The sequence below is a fragment of the Balearica regulorum genome, chromosome 5 (genome assembly GCF_011004875.1).
Source record: "Balearica regulorum gibbericeps isolate bBalReg1 chromosome 5, bBalReg1.pri, whole genome shotgun sequence".
In the NCBI taxonomy this organism is placed as follows: Eukaryota; Metazoa; Chordata; class Aves; order Gruiformes; family Gruidae; genus Balearica; species Balearica regulorum.
This window is the reverse complement of record NC_046188.1, coordinates 13,596,344-13,615,129: the sequence shown is the minus strand read 5'-3', so window position 1 is coordinate 13,615,129 and position 18,786 is coordinate 13,596,344. Positions and strand designations below refer to the sequence as shown.

The window sequence follows — 18,786 nt, the reverse complement described above, 5'->3', positions numbered from 1 at the left end:
TTAAAATTGCTGTACTGTGAGGAAATGTCATTTTAACTCTTTTGAGGCAATTAAGATGTTATGGGCTTTTGTAGTTAAAGCTCAACATCAGTGTAGCTTGGCATGAAAATAGTCAGTAGCTATTCATTAGAGACAGAATATATATACACACTTTACTACGGTTGTAAAGGATTAGAGTATATTGCTCATACTTAGGCAAATTCTCATGGCACATATAGTGGATCTACAGATAATGGTACATCATCTCCAGCCACATCATATTGGACTTTGTTCAGCAGAGCGCTTATGCACACACTCCTGAGGTCAAGTTTCTCCTCTAGCACTTACTGCTTCATTTAGAAAACACATATAGAGGAATTAAGATATACTGAGAAGTGATAATTGTGGTGCTGTAAGGGAGACAGCCCTTGGATCTGAGTGTTACAAAAGATCTTGCACTGAAAGTGGAGAATTGCAATAGAAGCTTTCTCAAGTGAGGAGAGAAACAAAAGGACACATTTTTCTGCACAATAAAAGTGTAAAACCAGCAAGTGAAAGGACAAGACTAAATGTCAGTGGAAGTGCGTTCACTGCATAAGCAGTAAGACCTTTCGTTGCGTGAGAATTCAAGTTATTCTTTTTAGCTTCAGCTAAACAAAAACTCTCAATTACTAAAATATCTTTCCTAATAAAGAAAATAATACCAAAGAGAAAAGAATGTGAGAAAGGAGCTGGAATGAATGACAGGCTGTTAAAGAATGACTGAACTGCTAAAGTTGGTTTATAACAATGAGGTTTAAAAAAAGACATGGAGGAAAGATTAGGAAAACAGTGAAAGTCTTCTGATAATGTTGATATAAGACCACATAAACAGGAACATGCCAAGATTTAATGGACAGAGATCAGCATGTCTGGCTGATGGTCATTAGAAGCCGCTGCTTACACTGAGGACTGTCGTTAGACACAAGGGACTTTTGAAAAGTTGCCTTGGCCCTCTTCTAAAACGTGGCATAGATCTCTAAGGCTGGAAATGGAACTGCTCTGCGGGGGTTACAGTCTTAGAAAACCTGGTACTACGGAGCCTCAGATCTGTTGATTTTGGGAGAGAGATTAGAGCCTAACAAACCTACAACTGAAACTGTGCAGGACTTGAAAGCAGCATAGCCGAAAACAAATCCTCAAACTCACCAGTGATGAAGAACACAAATCTACCCTACAAGGCTCAAGTCCATTGTGAGCAAACCCAAAGCTCTTTGAGAACATCCAAATGCTACTGTGTAAGTAAGTGCTGAAGAAATTCTGGACAACACGAAAGGGAAGTATATGAAAAATACTTGCTTTTCAAACACACTGATTTCCAGGAAACAAGCTCCCATTCTGGAAACATGGCCTGGCTTTCTTTGCGTTGAAATGCAAACCTTTAAATTTGGCTATATAAAAATACATTTTGTTTGAGTAAGGCTTTTCTTATGGATGTCTCTGACCAGCTACCTACGTTTACTGAGAATTTCGGTGCTGGGAGCACCACACATGCAGTTGCTCTAATCTGCGCAGTCCTCTCCTTTCCTTGTACTGCTTTTTTGTACAGTGGGTTCGAACAACTCAGTGTTCAATTAAAATATTCTGGTGTTTGGCAGCACAAAGGTGAGGAAGGTATTCCTTGAAGAGAATTAGAAACAGCTAAAGTCCTGAAGGGAGTGTCTTCCAAGGAAAAACTGAAAGGACTACATCTGCACAATTTAAGCAATATTTCAGGAGAGATATCATAATAGTAAGGATTGCAAGGTCGTAAACATGAATGGGGGATAAGAATTTTATAGGAAGGTCCAAAGGATGTCAATTAGTATTTTAAAATTAAACAAGGGGAAATTAATTTAAGTAGCTGTATAATCATGCTCTGTGATAGATGTTGGAGTGGAAATTCTTTTTAATTAAAAGTGCTGGAAGGGGAAAGGATTAGTTTGATAAATTTTCTAGTTTGGGAGAAGAAGTTAGAAACTGTTGAATTGAAAACTACCTATTTTGTGGCTTGCCATGATTTAAACTTAGAAATGTTAGCTATTTCTAGTCTTCTAAAAAGTTTAAAAGAAACTGATATGTGTTATTCAAAATTATTGAGATTTTGTGCTTTTTTTAAACCTTAATTTGGAGTTAGAAAACTCTTTTCACATCTCAAAAAAATGCATTTACTTTTAATGATTTCATAATACTTATGCACCATTGTTCCTAGTGAATTGTATCTTATTTCCCTGGTATCTTTTTTGTATTCTTATCTGTTTTAATATGTGATTTGATATGCCTCACTCTGATCTCTTTTCAGCCCCCTTTGGTTTTCCCTGATCAGTGTTCTGTGTCATGTACGTTTTGCTTTCAGTTTTGATTCGTTAAAATGACATTTCTCATCTTCTGCTTCGCTGCACTGTTGAGGACTTGCCACTTCTTTTCCTCGCCCTCTCTGTTCTTACTCATGGCAAATGAAATAATTAATCAAAGCAAAAATCCTGCTATAGGTATCTACAAACCCTGCATACAGAATTTGACTACTTCAGACGTCACTTGGAAAAGCGACGTTTTTGTGGCAACATGGGGACAACTGACTTTTTATAATGCTTAAGAGAAAATTGGGCATTTATGTCCTTGGGAAAAATATTTCGAGGCAAATTCTCAGCCAATGGAGTGGAGGGGTCTGCAGCACTTTTCTTTGGTGGAAGATGTGTTGCTTTGCATTTAGGGAGTCTCTTGTCAATAAATGAACATTAAGAGTACAGTCAAATTTGGCAAACTACACCTGCTTGAATGAAAAATGGAAGCAAGCTGTTCTGAGGACATTGCTTTAGATGCTGCTCTTCGTAAGAAATGTCCTACAGTGGGTAAGTAAGTGCTCTGAGGAACGCTGTGGCAGACAGGTATACCACCCCTTTCACCTAGGTCAAAGCATATCTTCTTCTGAACAAGGTATTATTGATTTGCTCTACTTTGTCTATTTTTCAACCAGGTTCAATCTCTTAAAACCTCAGTGACTATTAAATCTGTACTTGGGCCAAACAGGTTGTCTGGTGGCACAACAGAGTCCTCCTAAAGTCACAGTGCACCACAGTGAGTCTGGAGAGACCAAACGAAGAAAAGTGGGTAGTCAGTTTTAAGTGTCTCCGATGACATACTCCAAAAATCTTCTCCATGACAGGATTTTCTGAGTGATTTTCTCCCAGTGTGAAAACTGAAGGTAAGGAAAAAATTAAGACACCACCACAAAGAAAATTTAAATCTATTGTGAAAACACCTAGTATCTTTCTAGCCTTATGCCTCAGGTCTCTCTCTGTGGTTGTCTCAAGAAATCTAAACTGAAATTGCAAAAAAAAAAAAAAAAAAAAAAAAAAAAAGGAGGAGATCTTTTATTATACTCTTTCAAAGTTCTTTTTGTTTGGAAAAATTAAACCAAACCACAGTTAAACCCATACATCTGAGAAAATTTAGGTCAATTATTTAAACTTTTTGATGTTCATAAAAAATTTTCAACTTACTGTCAGTTTTTCTGATCAAGGAGAAATTAAAATTAACATGTTAAAGCCGAAGAACTTTTCTATCCATTTTGGTTGATTCAGCTGAAATTTGTTATGGAGTTACATATTGTTCTGTAACAGAATTCGTTACAGAAAAACGTAACAGAAAAAGGTTATAGGCTATTTTACAAGGAAAACCCAGTATTAATTGGCTGAAAAGACTGGTTTCAATCTACATATTAGTACACATAAACTGAGAAAAAGAGTCAAGTGAAGCATTGAAGCAGACTTTGAAACTACAGTAGTATGAAAGAATAGAATAGAACATGATATTAAATAATCAGATATATAATATCTAGCAGAAACTTAATTTTGTGTAATTGCCAAAATAGCACTTCAGTGTCAAGTAATGAACAAAATTATAAAAGGATCAGTCTGATACTGTGTTCCAGTTCATAAACGCCATGATTTATGGTTCTGTAGCTTACATATTTTCTCAGGTGAGAGAACAGTTAATTTTCACCTCTTACATGCAAATCCTTGTATTCATTGACCAGAGAAATGAATGTCTTGCCTTAAAGACTGTCTGCATTTTATATACCTGAATAAGTCAACAGTGAGGTTTTTTCACATCTGTTTTCTATCTTAGTGTGTTGAAGGGGAAATAACAGCTTTTCTGGATCTCCACGTCTACTTACTGCAGGTCAGATTCTGTCATAAGAAGCAATTGGCCTTTGGAAACTTTATTCTATGCCTTTTTTATGTACTTTGTGGAATTATTTGTGGCATGACCTGCCACTCACACGCACTCTGAGCAAAGATGGGAGCATAAAAGCACAAGGTGTTTTATAGCTTTTGTACTGAAATCAGCCTCACTTCAGAGCTACGTTGTGCCTTACCTGATATTATTAGCTACCGTTTTTCTCCATAGTGCTGCTACAGTTCTCGAAGGAACTGTAGAGACTTGATGCCAGATCTTCCAAACAGCACAGCAAGTACTTGCACACATCAATAATGGTCAGATTTTTATATTATCCATGAAGAATATGGAGAGCAGTGGGAATTGTTGATGCCAAATGCACTGAATCTGTGGCCTCATGATTTAAGATACTTATGTAGGAAATGAGCAGTTCTATAGTCCTGGTTCATAGTTACTTGCCAGGTGAGTGCTTTCAGAGAATCAGCAGAAAATATATATGTTCTTAATAGGTGTTGAATGGGAGGTCATTATTTTAGCTTTATAAGGAACTAGTTTAGACTTCCACAGTGATCTCACTGATTACTACCACATACTGCACTAAGTAAGGTCTTTCCTTGCACATGAGAGTACGGTAAGAGTCGTGTATTTCAAGTATAGGATATGTGTCCCACGGACATGACTTGAAAGAATTATTAAATATTTATTGCTGTATTCTGCCTCTTACCAAGCAGCAATACTGAAGCCAGGAAGGAAATCCACAGGATTTCCCTTTCTTTCTTTTTTTGTTTTTCTCCTCCTTTTGCTCTTGTCCTTTTGCTGCTGTCCAAGTTGTAATGGTAAAAAGGTGAGAAAAAGAGAACTCGATGGAGGAAATACAAAAAGTACAGGTAAAACTGTGGCTTCTCAGAGCCAGGGCTGAAATTCCCATAGGCTGCAGAAGGCCAGACTTTCTTTAAGCTTTAGAAATTCTCCTTGTTAGAAATACAAGCTACATATGAAAATAGGGCAACTGTGCAAGGTAACAATCCTAAAGACCTGAAAGATAGTGTCAAGTATGTGTGTAATGGAGGAGGAGTTTAAGTCACAAGTTTTCAGGTAGTTTTCAGTTTTCTTTTCAGTGTGCAGAGCCCTGCCTAGTGAATTCAAGCCTGTTGATAAACTTTGTTTTCCTTGTTTACTTTTCACAGGCTGATGAGAAGCTGTCCTTCCACATCCAGGGGCTGCGGACTGAGAACCGGTGCTCTGGAGCTGACAGAGAGAGAGACACTCTTTTAGAAAGCAATCTAAACCAGGAGCTTTGCTCATTAACTTGTGCTGGATTGATGCCACCCAGAGAAATCCCATGTTCTATTGTCCAGGGTATGTTTCAATGAAGGAAAAGAAAAAAACTCACCCCAAAATATCTCCACTGGTGTCTTTTATTAAGTAATGCAAAATACAGTATTAATTATGACACTGCATGCATTTTAGACAATATAAATGCAAGCCTACAGAAAATGTGACAAAGAAACCCTCAATTACTTTTGAGGTAGTATACAAGGAAAAATAGGAAAGCAGAAACACAGTGGATTAAAAGAACAAAATCTTAGTATCACTTTGTGCATACATTAGTCACTCATAAATACATTTGTATGAAATAACTTAAGATACAATTCCATTCTTGTTAAAAAATATACTTCTTCAAACTCACCGTTCTTGTTTGTTTTGTTTTCACATGACATTTTATGGTATTTTATCAGGTGGATTTATTTTTTATCACCGCCGTCATGATTTTACCCTTTTCCTCCAAGAGTTTAGGCACAGATGGCCTCATGCACAAAAATAAATAAGAAACCTGCTTGAAGGGAAAAGAATTCTGCTCAAATAGCTTAGGATAGTCTAATAAATACCATTTTGTTTATAAAAATATTTCAGGTTTATAAAAGAGGGGACGGGACTGTCTCCCACGTGGAAAGGATGTTAAGTGAAAAGTGCTGTTTAACATTTTTGAAGAGATTTTGTTTTAAACATATAGTACCATTATGAATATATATTTTATAATAATCCTGTTTCTTAGAACCTTATTGTTCACTAGAAGTATCAAATGCTGTTTGCTTCCTTTTGTTTTTGTCTTATTGCCGTTTTGGAAGATGCCTAGTTCAGAAGGGTTCCGTATAATTGTGCTTTTGTAAGGCTGTCCTTCCGACTCAAACCAGTACTCCCAGTCCGTTGAAACTGCTGCTGTTTGCTGTGAACACCTGAATGGCTTCCTTGCTCCATGGAAGACTGGTGGATTTCTGAAGCCTCCATTGAACTCTGATTGAGGGACTCTGCTGAGCTGTTGGGGCTCACGTCCACGTATTCTCTTTTCAGTACCGGGCTATTTTCGATGTTTTTGCTACTGCATAACTGGACGGTGATCCTTTCATTTTTTTGGTCTCTTGATTCTTTTGTTTTGTAAGTGGGCAATTTGTCCTGTTTACAGCTAGTGCTGATGTCAATATTCAGACCACTGTCTGTTCTCAGGAAGCAAGAATCCACAAGTCTGCTTTGGCAGATATCGTCTCCCTCTGAGCAGCTATCTGCTTTGTAACTAGCATAGATGGGGCTTGTTCGACTGTCTCCCTTCTTAATAGGGCTGTTGTAGTACTGCTCTGAAAAACTACAGGGCGACAGCCTGCCCGTGTTCCTGTAAGAGTACGCACCAATGTCCTCCACGCTCAATTGCCTCCATCGCCCAGGCAAGTCTTCTTCTGAAAGATGGGTGCTCCTGCACTCGTTCCTCATTTTCTGATTTGCTAAAGCCTGCTGTGGTGTTATGGCTGAGAAATGAAAAGGTTCATTTGCATAAGGAGGCAGAGTCCTAGTAAAAGTGGGTGAGTTCTCATTGTCATCGGCAAGCTCCATGTGCTGTGCAGGTTTGGACTTGGCAAACCTAGGACTTCCCTGATGCTCGTAACCTGCAGGTGACTTTCTTTCAAACAGTTCGTCTCGGTTGCTCATGTAGATTGCTTGCTGAGATGCTGTCAGGGTGTTGGCTTGGGCATTCTCCTTCTCCTCGGATGTGACGCTGAAGCTGGAATAGGAGCTGGAGGTTGGCAGAGAGGTAATGTACTCTGGGAAGGCTTCGTGAGAGAAGCTGGAATGGAAACCGTCTTCTTCGACAGTGCTGTCCGTGGAGTTCTGGGACCGCAGGAACCCCACGTCTTTCACTTGCGTGTCCACGCTCTGCCTCCTCTCCCTCCTCCTCTCCTCGGGGCAGTAAAGGGCGGTGTCACTGCAGTAGATGTCCGACTTGTACTGGGGCCTTTGTCCGAGTTTTCCGGCAGAGTCCTGAAAATTGAGATCCCTTGTAGATGGGCTGGACAAGTGTGAAGACAAGCTGTTGGGATCTGGTTTTTCCAGTACTTTGGCAATGACGCAAGTGGGTATGGTATCAGCGTAAGATGTGTGGCACAAGGGGACAGAAAGGCTGCACCCGTGTTTTTCCAGATGGATGCTGACTCGTTCCTGAAAGTCAGATGGCAGCTGTAACATAAAGAGATGGCAAAGAGGACAGGAGAAAAGGGTGCACATCAAAACTGGTGTCTGCTTGGGCTTATACCACATTGATAGATGGGTGCTGATTATGATATTACACATAGCTCACTGTATATGGTTCTGAAATATTTCCTTTCAAGATAATTCAGGTTGGATAGGAATGGCATAAAGAATGTAGTAAACAATGATCTTAAAAAGGCAGGTAGAGAATTGCAGCCTGCAGCAACACCTTCCAGACTGCGTGCACATCTGTGATTTGCAGTTGGAGTGGGGGGGTGCGGAGGTCTCTGCTGGGGTGAGGAAAGAGGAAGAGGTCAGATCTAGTCTGTTTTTCTTTTGCCTCTCTTTGAGCTTGTCTTGCCTCCAACCCAGTGCCAAATTGGCTCCTGCCCATCAGCGTCGCATTTGATAAACAATGCTGTTTGAAGAGGCAGGAAAGCTGGTTTCACTAACACTTAAAGCAATGGTACTGGCTGCTATGGCAGGAGTGGTCCTGTGCTGGGAAGAACCAAATCAAACCAGCTACCTTGCCCCAGCACTCAGACACTGCTTGTCAGATCAACCATCCATGCAAGCCTCAACATGCCCCCCTCTTCCAGCAGCCGCTACCTGACTGCTTTTCTAGTTTCTTGCTATACTGGCAGAAATAACAGCTAAGACCTGAATTTACATTATGATTCCTGTGACAGACTAGTCAGAATTAATCAATATGTCTGTTATGCATCAGAAGTCATGTCATTTTTGGAGAAGTCAGGATCAGCTCTGTTCCACCTGCCATTCTATTATGTGGACCAGAAGAGACTGAAAGCCCACGTTCCTTGGTGCGGCTCAAAAGCCTGGTAGGTAATGCCTATGCAGGTATCACCAAGCATGTTTGCCAGTCAGGTTTTATCTGCATGGCTCATTTCAGATCTCTATCAATGATCAGACAGGGATATGAGAGTGCTGCATGATGGTTGTCTTTCCATATTTCTTACTGGAAATCAAAAGAACGCACGTTAGAATTAAGTTTTGAGTTTGTGACTCTGATAGCTCCTTTGATATCCATCTTGATTTACACCACTTAAGAATTTAGCCTCTGAATGCTTGGCTGAATTCTGATTTACTCAGCACTTTCTTTTTATAACTAGAAGTCAAGTTCCTCTTTACCACATAATCCGTGGTCACCCATATAGCCCTAACGATCACACTCCCACCTTAATTTTGTTTCTCTAGAGGAAAGAACCCTACAAATGCTGAGGTGGTGTCCCCCCCTTCATTTTAGGCAAGAGGAATTTAAGGTGCCTGTGCCTTGTAGTTGTCTCACATCATATAAGATATGGAGATCCTCTTTTAGCTTCACTGGGAAGGTTTTAAAGTTGGTTTAATCCTCAAAACTTAATGTATACAAAATATGGCATGTTGTGAAATGGCATTCTTGTTAATGTGGAGTAGGATGGGTGTTTTTTCAACCAACAGTCCTTCCAGGATATTTTGGATTAATCATTATGTTATTAATTAGCTCATATGTCTTCCATTGGAAATAAAGAGTATGATATTGCCAATCTGCTGGCAGACAGCAATATTAGTCATAGTAAGTACAGATGCAACAATGATTGAATAAACAGGTTGTAAAATAGGGCTGCTGTAAATTGCCACAAGGCTGAGGAAATGAAATACAGTTAATTTAATGTGAAACTGCTGTATGGGGCAGCTATTATTTTAGTATCCTGTAACACCACTGGTTGATCTATTTTATATACATTATTTAGATTATGAAATGCGTTAAGAAAAAGAACGTTATTTTCTGGTCATTGCACTGGAAACTGGAATTACTAAAGTGATATTGCTGTCACATTACTATATTGTATTACAGTTTAGGCTTCTGGATTATATACAATATTTTGTCAAGCAATATTTGCATTTGTAAGGAATTTATTGGCTGTGACAGCACATTCCCACTTGCTAAATTAGTAAATACTTGGGCTTACGAGTGGAGACTTTGCCTATTTAATCGAGTGTATGACAGTCTGGGAAATTGTGGGGAGATCCCACATTTGTGATAGTTTTCTGCAAGTGAACCACTAAGTACTTTTAAGGTCCTAATTCTTGCTAACAGGTAGGGTGCTTTCAGGTGTAAGTAATGCCACAATTCCCGGGTATGAACTGCTAAGAGAAGTCAGTTACTAGGAAAAAATAACAGGACCAAGATAATGGTTAATTTGGAAGTTCTGTCTCCATTTCAGAAAATCATCGCCCATTTGACAGAAGAGTTTTGTCCTATCCTTATTTACCAGGGTTGTCGAGTGCTCTGAGGCCGTCTACTGGCTTAGAATTGGTTTCTATATTCCACATTCAATTTTGCATTATTCCGTTGCAGAATTGCACACGAGAGACCATTTGGGGGGGCATTAACCCGATGGGACTGATGAAGGGAAGGGTTTTCTCCGTGACCTTCACCAAAGCAATAGACATGTGGAAGGTGCTTTTGCTTTGTGTAGGGCCTGCATCGCTAAAGACAGTCTTGTTCACTCAGATAATATTTACCTCCCCTTTAAGGAGTCTGTTTCTCAAGCCTAGTTTCCTTGGAAGCAAGGATTATTAATTAAAGTTTACACCTTGGAAATCAATCATTCAGTGCTCTGGTTGCTTTAGAAAAAGATATTTGTTCTGTCAGTCCATTTTAAAATTGAGGTTTAGAAATTAGCTGGACTGGAAAATAGCTTCAGGAGAAAAATTGATTATATCAGAATCTCTGATGCCTGCAGCTTGTCATTTCCCTGCTCTCACCCCCAGTTCCTCCCCAGCATTTTGCAGTCTAGAGTTCTCAGCACTTAGTTTTTGCTAAATCCTTTATTTTTCATGTGATCAGCGCAGGCCCATTCCGTTGGATAGCAGAGGTTTGGGGGAAGAGAGTACCTCCAAGTTTCATCACTGGCTGTGATTTTGTCAGCACCTCCCTCAGCTGCACGCAATTTCAGCAGGTGCACAAGCCCCCCTGTTGCTTAAATTGGGGGGGGGGGGGAGGTGGGCAGGAATCAAAGCCTTAAGGGCAAACAAATTCTGGTATTGATACATGAAAAATAACCTGTTTTCCATAAAATATTTATTTCTTTGAATATTCACCAAGTTCGGTCACATTACCTCCGAAAGCTTATGTGCCCTGTCGTAATTCTTGCTGCACTGGAGCAACTGAGCAGCTAAATTGCAGTCCTTCCTATAGAGCTCCTAGAAAAACAAAAAATAGCCTGTTTTTTAAAGTTTGCAAATAGCCTGTGGCTTTCAGCCCTTCTCCCATGCCTGAGCAATCTTTTAAAAATTGACTTTGGGGAAATTTGGAGCATACTTTTAAAATACATTAAGATTCCTTGTTTCTTGCATGGTACTGAGATGTTTGCCCTTTTGCTCCGTGAGGGCTGGTAAAATAACTAAAAAGAAAATTTCAAGAACTGTTACTACAGAACAGTAATCTGCATTTCAAAAGACGGATACTTACCGTTATGAACTGGACTTTATACTGTTAGCATGCATGGCACTATGAAGGCTAAAATGAACACGGTCTTTTAAACAAAAAGAAAATTTAAGAACAGACAATTTTTACTGAGTATTATCCAGATCAGCACTGAGATACTACTTTAGAAAAATGCTTAAATAATCTTATGAGACTGTGGGAGAAATTCATTGCAGAAATGTACATTGTATTGTTTCTTAAAAAGAAGGCTTTTGTCTCCTTATAAACTTTCTTGCTGGTTCCTGGCTCTTTTCATATCTTGCAGAACGCAGCTATACAAATATATTAAATCTCACTGCAAATGTTTGATGATGCAGAACAGGATATTTTTACTGGGTAAGAAATTACCATGAGAATTCCACACAGGGAAAAAGAGAATTTAAACAAGCCGTTTATACTATTTTTATATTGAATGGCTCCCACAGCCTATTTAATGGGAAAATTCAGTACATAGATTTGCCCTTCATCTAAATTTAATTTAGCACACATGACTGTAACTGTATCCTTCAGCTAGTATCTTTGGGTCCCTGGAAGTAAGAGTTGTATGTTGCTTCTCCTGACGTAAGTGCCATTAAAAACAAAGTTGGCTTCAGAAGTTGGCTTTATAGGTGGGCATAGATGAGACAGGCAAAGCATAAAGGTACTATGGACACTAGGCTGTGTTAACCGGTAAAAATTAGAAAACGTTTATGGAGAAAAGGTGTTGAATACTGAAATTATTTGAATTTTCTCTGGCACTAATGTTATAATTTTATTGCATGGAGATTTTCACTGTTCCACTTGTTCTTTCAGAAACTGATAAATTTTCTATGGAAAGGAAAGGTGGAAATTCCCTCTGTTTTGACATATAATTTTAAAGGTATTCTGTAATAACAGGTGCAACAAGATGTTCCTAGGAGTCTGTGAGGCATGGGGGTAGTAAATGTAGTTTTCCTATGATCCTTAGTTCATTACATCTTCATATTCAAGGGCCTTCAGATACCTTTGGTTTGTGGGGTTTTTTTGTGTCTATGTTAGCTTTTATACATGCCACTTCTGCCTTAAATGTGCTGGGGAGAGACATTCATTTATATAGGTCTTAAATTTTATATTAGTACACACTATTTTTAATCCAGAAAACAGATGCAAACAGTAGGAATCCAAGAATTCAATTTAGAAGCAAAATCTGTTGCATGTGCATGTGATTCTGACATGTTACATGCACATTAAACACACAATATATTGCTGCACAAAGTATAGTACAGACAAGTAGTCCAAGTCCCATTAGTAATGCCCATGGCATTGCTAGGCACACAAAAATGAAATCACTCCAAAATCTAATCCTTTCTTCAAAAGCTATGTGCCTCTGTTTCTGTGAAGTGGTTGTCATGGAGAGTACAGAAAGCATTTCTGACACTTTATCTTTAGCAGCTTTAAAAATTACTACAGAAAAATTACATGTGAGTTAAATGTGCCACGTGTACTTTATTCTCAACATGCTGGGACATGCGATTCGACTGCAGTGACTTTCTGTCCCTTAATGTTTATCTGAATGGAAACTAGCCACGTCTGTGGCAACTAGAACAATAATTGGCAATTAATGCCAAAAGTGTTTCCCACAGTCTAAACCACGTTTTTGCATCAAAAGCATCATTTTACGTATCTGTCTGAAGAGTAAAGGGAAATATAATTGAAGGAAGAAATATTGGGAAGACAAAAACATGTTCTCCCCATGTAGGAGTCTTCAGTTTAACAGTGTCTCTAGTGATCAGGTATAATATTAGTATAATATTAATGTTTCATAGTTCTTTATTTTAAAATTTGGAATTTAACCATTACTTTCATTAGTGAAGACACATAACTAAGGGCAGAATTCTGTCTGGGAATCGACCTCAAGTATGAAGAAGCGGTACTGTTATTTGAGGCTTCTGGACCATACTCTAACGTTCAGAGGAGTGCAGAATAATTCTTGGAAGCAGAGTACTTGGTACTGCAGTCCAGTCTAAGATACCTTTTAAAAACTATAAATATTGAAAACACTTCTTCAAATGTGGGCTCAAACCTGACTCCATAAGGTAGTGTAAATGCATGCATACTTATTGGGAGAGTTTTAGAATTTTTCCCCCTTCTACTGTTAAATGTGAAATAATTCCACTGATTGCAGCTGAATTAGTCTGGATGCATACCTGTGCTTCTAAAACCTAAATGTAGCCCATTGCAGTTACCATGTTCCGTTAGTTACAGCTCTTAGAATTATGAAGTAACTGTTGTTTCAACACAATTTCTATAAAAGTAAAGGGTCAGATTGTGAACTCTTTGTTTCCGTTGGAAAGCTGTTAATTGCATAGGCACAATTCACATCACCAGGCATATTAATGAGATTAATGCTCCCTGCTATGATTAAGAGTTCATATGAAATATGGGAAGATTGAATGTAAGATGCTGAAAAATAAGTGCTAACAGAAACATGTCTTCTGTAGATGAATTTTTTATTAAGTGTCTAAGGAATGGCACAATAATGAACTAAATGCCTGCAATCTTCCTTTCTTTGCTGTCTTTTTAGGTTTGTCCCTGGAAGGATTTCACGAGCTTGGTTGCCAGCTGCAGTACGCATGCCAGTTTTCAGCAGTGTTTAATGAGATGCGGGGTGACAATCACCGGAGATATTCCCTGTTTCATTCCACACAGAGATAGGTAACTTGTTACACATGAACCACAGCTGGGGAAAACCTGGCCCCTGCTCTTTGCAATCATCTGAGCGACCAGGTTGGGACAATCCTGCCTTCGGCTAGCAGACCTCACTTGTGCTGGGCATCCCATTTCAGTGAGCAAAGACTGAAAGATCAGAGGAACTGCAGGAAATGTAGGGCTCTATGCTGTGTCTAAAATCCTCATGATGAATCCTCACTCCATACCTGTGTCCTCTGAGCATGTGCTTCCACCATTTTGCTGTACTAGACTGAAACTGATGGCAAAATCAATGCGGGAATATTGCCATATCTTAGGATATTTTTCAATCAGTTTTAGGTTAGACATAAGGAAAAAAATATCCATGAAAAGTCTCACTCCAACCCCACAGCTTAAGGAGAGCTGAATTTACAAAGTGATGGGAATATCAAACATGAATTTTAACTGTGGAGGGGACTAGTTACATTTTATGTAAACATATACGAAATTATTCTATAATTCCATGGGAAGTGCATGGCGTAATTTATTTCTGAATATAATCTCAAGATGTATCCATAATTAAATACTTACATTGTCTTCTGACAACTTATCTATTGTCACCTTGGCCTCTATTAAGTGATTATTGAGTGCAATTATTTCATGGCTCAAAGCCCGTTTTTCCTCTTCATAATGTTGACCCTGTGTAGAGAATGGAGTAGTCAGTATTTTTTCTAATGTCAGAATATTTCAGAAAAAGGCCCAAAGGTTGATGTCATTCTCAAATCCAGGGAAAAGCACAACAGACCAATATTTCTTTCTTTTTTTTTTTTTTTCTTATTTTTTTATATTTTCAATCAACAGATGAGGCAATGTACTTTGCAAATATGGAGGTCAAATTGAGCTCACGTTAGGAACCTTCACAAAAGGCTCTAGCTAGCCTGTGCAAAAGCATTTGACTGAGCACCATCTATTCCTTCTTCATCACAAGGCAGGATTTCTAACCTGGATGGGACCTGAGCTGCTCTTGGCTTTCACTACAAGAATGTTTCTTTCACGCCATTAGCTCCCATTCTCTTCAGGGAGGAAGAACAACATTTAAAAAAGGAAAGTAGCTATATTTGAGCCAATGTCTTTCTAGCTGTTGACTGTGCTGGCTGGTTTAAAAGCCCTGAATGAGGTTGTTAATTTCTCAAGATGAATGTTTGGCTGATTGCAGGGTTAACACTCATTAGCAGAATGTGACCCACTGCAGGATAACAGGAAAATATTCTGGTTCGAACTTCTTGCTGCCCACTAAATTAATCTTGTTACCAGTAGGCTGTAACTACTATGAATGTAAAGAAATCAGCAGGAAAAGTAAGGTGCCACTGACCCTTCCCATACTGTGTCCCACTTTCATACAGCACTGTTTATTGTGTCACCTCATATATAAAAAATTATTTTGTAGCAATCATTTATAACCCTGCCTCCAGCCTTACGTTAGCATTAAAAAGTATGGGAGCTTCTGAATGCTCTAGCTGAGATCAAGGCATCTTCCTTTTGCTCAGAGCAGTACAAGACCATGATAACAAGAAGGTTTGCCAATTTTCTGGAGGGATCTTTTAGAAAGCAATGTTGCAATAAGAACAGAAAGTAGGGTAAACTTTAATGTATACATGTTTTGTTTTGTGAACTCAGTCCAGTGACAAATTCACAATCTCACTTCCCATTCTAAAACCGTTAGAGTAATTTGTGAAGGACTTTCTCCAGCAGGTTGATTGTATTACCTACTGAAATTTCCCAAATGCCATATTGCCAGGGTCACACAAAAATCTTCCATCAACACACAGTCAGCATTGTCAGTTAATTGACAGCAATGGGAGTTGTGTGTTTTGAAGTCCGAACGAATATCAAGGTTAATTATCCAGCTGCAAAGCACCAGGCTATGTTAAGGAAGGGTGATTAAATTGGAATAGCAACTCTCATCCTGAATTGCTATGTAAAGAAAAACACCTTCTCAAATGGTCTAAGCAAACCCACGACTTGCTTTAAACAGCGCAGATACGATTGAAGTCTCTGTGAAGGTCTGGCCTGGCCTGTTTTAATGTCAGCTTTTCTAGGGACCATCTGTTCCCTGCTGTTGCAAGACGTCCATCCCGACAGCCTAGCTGTGCCTGGAGCCTGGTTCAGGCTTGACACCTCTGCTGTCCTCCTTCCCACCAAGCATGTGCTCCTGCTAGCTGCCTGGGGACTATATCATGGAAAGCCAAAGCATAGCTTTGAGAGCTTGCAAGAGCTCCAACCGCACTGATTTTAACAAGACACATCATCTTAAAGGCTGTGTTTTCTAATTAGGCAGATTGACACGGTTTTATACGAGGCCCTTAACTGTCATTGATTTTATTGTGAACTGAACAGCTAGGCACTTTGTAAGCCTCCTGGACATCTGTGCACCTCTGGAAATCTGTCTCCTTTGAGAGTATGACTGAAGATTACACATTCAAAGGTATTTAGCTGTGTAATGAGGTAGACAAATGACAACCTATGTACCTGTGAAAAATGTGTCCCCTCAGTTTTCCAAGTTGTTTCATGCTTTGGAAGGATCCAGATCCACTGAATACAAACTTAATCTTCCAAATAACCATTTGTATTGAAGATGTTATCAAACCTTGTATGACAAATTGTCGTCAATGCCAGGGGAGCTGATTTGTAGGACTCCCTTTTGCTCTAAGACTCTCTGGTTTCAATAAGTGTTGCTCTTGCCTAACCAAATTGAACTGGACTCAATTTATTTTACAGTTCAGGAAAGATCATCTGGTCAAGGATCTATAGTCCCTAGCCCAGAGAGGAACTCATAAAAGGGCAGCAGATTCAGGCTGTGGAAACAGTACTTTCCATTGCATTGAGTAATGCTGAACCTGAATGAATTATGGTTTCATTTTATTTCAGTTATGATAACTTTTGGGCTGATGTTTTCCAGACTTTGTATTTGGCCAAGTGTGACTTTAAAAAATATTATATTTGTTAAACTGTAAAATTCACCTCAGTCCAAAATTATACTATACAGGTCAGCAGATAGACACCAAAGTCATAAACACCTCAGCAGTGCTGTGAAGGAGGAGGAATGAGAAAGAATGGCCAGTCCCAATCTTCTCCACCAGTATATGTTGGCATCTTTCTCTTGAAATCACTGTTGTTGACATGAGCAGAGTCTGTCCCACTGTAGCAAATCAAGGTAGCCTAAGGGTGGACAGGACCCTGAAAGACTTTGGCATATTGACCACATACTGTGTGATCATCTTTGAAAGTTCAGGGCTTCAGCCAGATGTTATTGTGGTCCAGTGGTGGCAACAGCAGGACAGAGACCTAATCCTGATACCACCTTGAGGAAAATGGTGCAGCTGGAAGAGATGGCATGGTAGTGCTGGATCACTGCATGAAAAGGATTGCTGCTTACTGAGGACTACAACTTTGAGCTCTCCAGTTGCAGTCAGTGAATCATATTTTCAACATCGGGTACAGATATCAGAGAGGGCTGAAAGGACAACAGGAATCATAATATCAGTGGTATGATGGTGAATTACAAATAGAAATGCTTCTTTTACTTATAACCACTTGTGGCAGATCCCTCTATGTCTGGTAGTTTTTAGATGCTTAGTCATCCTGCTCTTCCATAAGGCTGGTGACCTCTCCTCTCTCCTTTTGGCAATGTTTTCTGCTCTGCAGGTGCTAACAACCTGTCTCTCAAAACTCAATAGCAGATTAAGTTAATGGTGTTATTAATATGCCGATAGCTTGCAGCTGGTCTGAGAGCTCCTGAAGTCCACTCCAAAATGCCATAGCTATAGGCTGCAATGGGCTGAGCTTCTGGTGGATCCTTGTTCAGAAATCTTTGTTGAGTCAGCTCAGGGCATCCTGCCCTTGCCTCCTCCCCCAGCACAGAGCCAGCGTAAAAGAATGCAGCTCCGTAGTGTCTGACTGACTCAGGAGAACTGCAATCATGTGCCCACGTCTGAGTCAGATCAAATTCATACTGCTGGGTGACTCCAGCAGTGCACAGCGCTGATATTAATGTTGGGGGAACCAAGTGCTCGGAGCCCTTGCTCCTAGTCTGGATTTAGTACAAACCTCACTGCTTTCTTCTCAGCTTTGATGAAGGAACTGCTCTTCACAATGGGATCAAATGATATAATGAAAGATATCATCTCTGCCTGGAACCTTGTTTTTCTTATAATTTGTATCTCTCACAGTGACAACATCCTTCATAAAAATATAAGATGTGACTTTCAAAAGTGTTTGGTATCATCTAGTCCCTGCAGCTGTCATCGGTGGTATAAGTGGGGTGAAAAGAGTTTTGGTAGGTTGATACCAAAATAATTAATAGATAAGCGTATTTTGGAAAGTAACAAAAGCTGGACAAAAAGATCTGCTTTTCTTGTGCATTAGTGGATCCACGAAGGTTTCTACTCTAGTCCTTCAGCAGAAATGAAGTAGCCTAAAAGTTGTCTGTCTCTCTGGTAATGTCAGTCTCCTCTCAATGCTTTCCAGCAGCTGGAGAGTGTCCTACTGTAAACCAGTGTCAGCCTATTAGTCAAGGCTAGGCTGCTTACTGTCGTCTCTGCTGTCCTGCAGGAGTTTTGAGATGTGTACAGACCTTTTGAAATCAGTCTCAATTTTGCAAATGAGCAGTGCAGGTCTGTGGAAATGTCAGCCTTTTCAAACATGGCGATGGAAATCTGTCCTTGATGTTGCTGTAAGGACCATTTCAATGGATAGCATTTCAATGCTACCATGAGAGCAATGTAATGGTAGTAGTGACCATCAAGGCAGGCCAGCAGCATTCTTTTGGAAATACCTCTCAATAAGTAATGCTTGAATGACAGACAGAAAGAGAGGGAGACTTGTTCTGCTACAAATACCAGCAAAATGACACTGATATCCCATCCTGAATGCCTGGACAGAGCTTTACTGGC

The 18,786-nt window shown here is 39.5% G+C and overlaps 1 protein-coding gene across 7 annotated transcripts in view; it reads right to left on the bottom strand.

Moving 5' to 3' along the window:
* Positions 1-5,579: 5,579 nt before the first annotated feature.
* The window catches only part of BEGAIN (brain enriched guanylate kinase associated), a 163,334-nt gene continuing 150,127 nt past the window's right edge, over positions 5,580-18,786 (bottom strand). For 6 of the 7 annotated variants that reach the window (XM_075753051.1, XM_075753054.1, XM_075753049.1 and 3 more), the window contains 3 exons: positions 14,426-14,533; positions 10,822-10,905; positions 5,580-7,686 (listed from right to left, as the gene is read on the bottom strand). In XM_075753051.1, coding sequence (XP_075609166.1) covers positions 6,313-7,686; positions 10,822-10,905; positions 14,426-14,533 — 1,566 coding nt within the window. In that variant the 3' untranslated portion in view covers positions 5,580-6,312. The remainder of the gene's footprint in view (positions 7,687-10,821; positions 10,906-14,425; positions 14,534-18,786) is intronic. The other variant, XM_075753055.1, reaches the window with a different exon arrangement.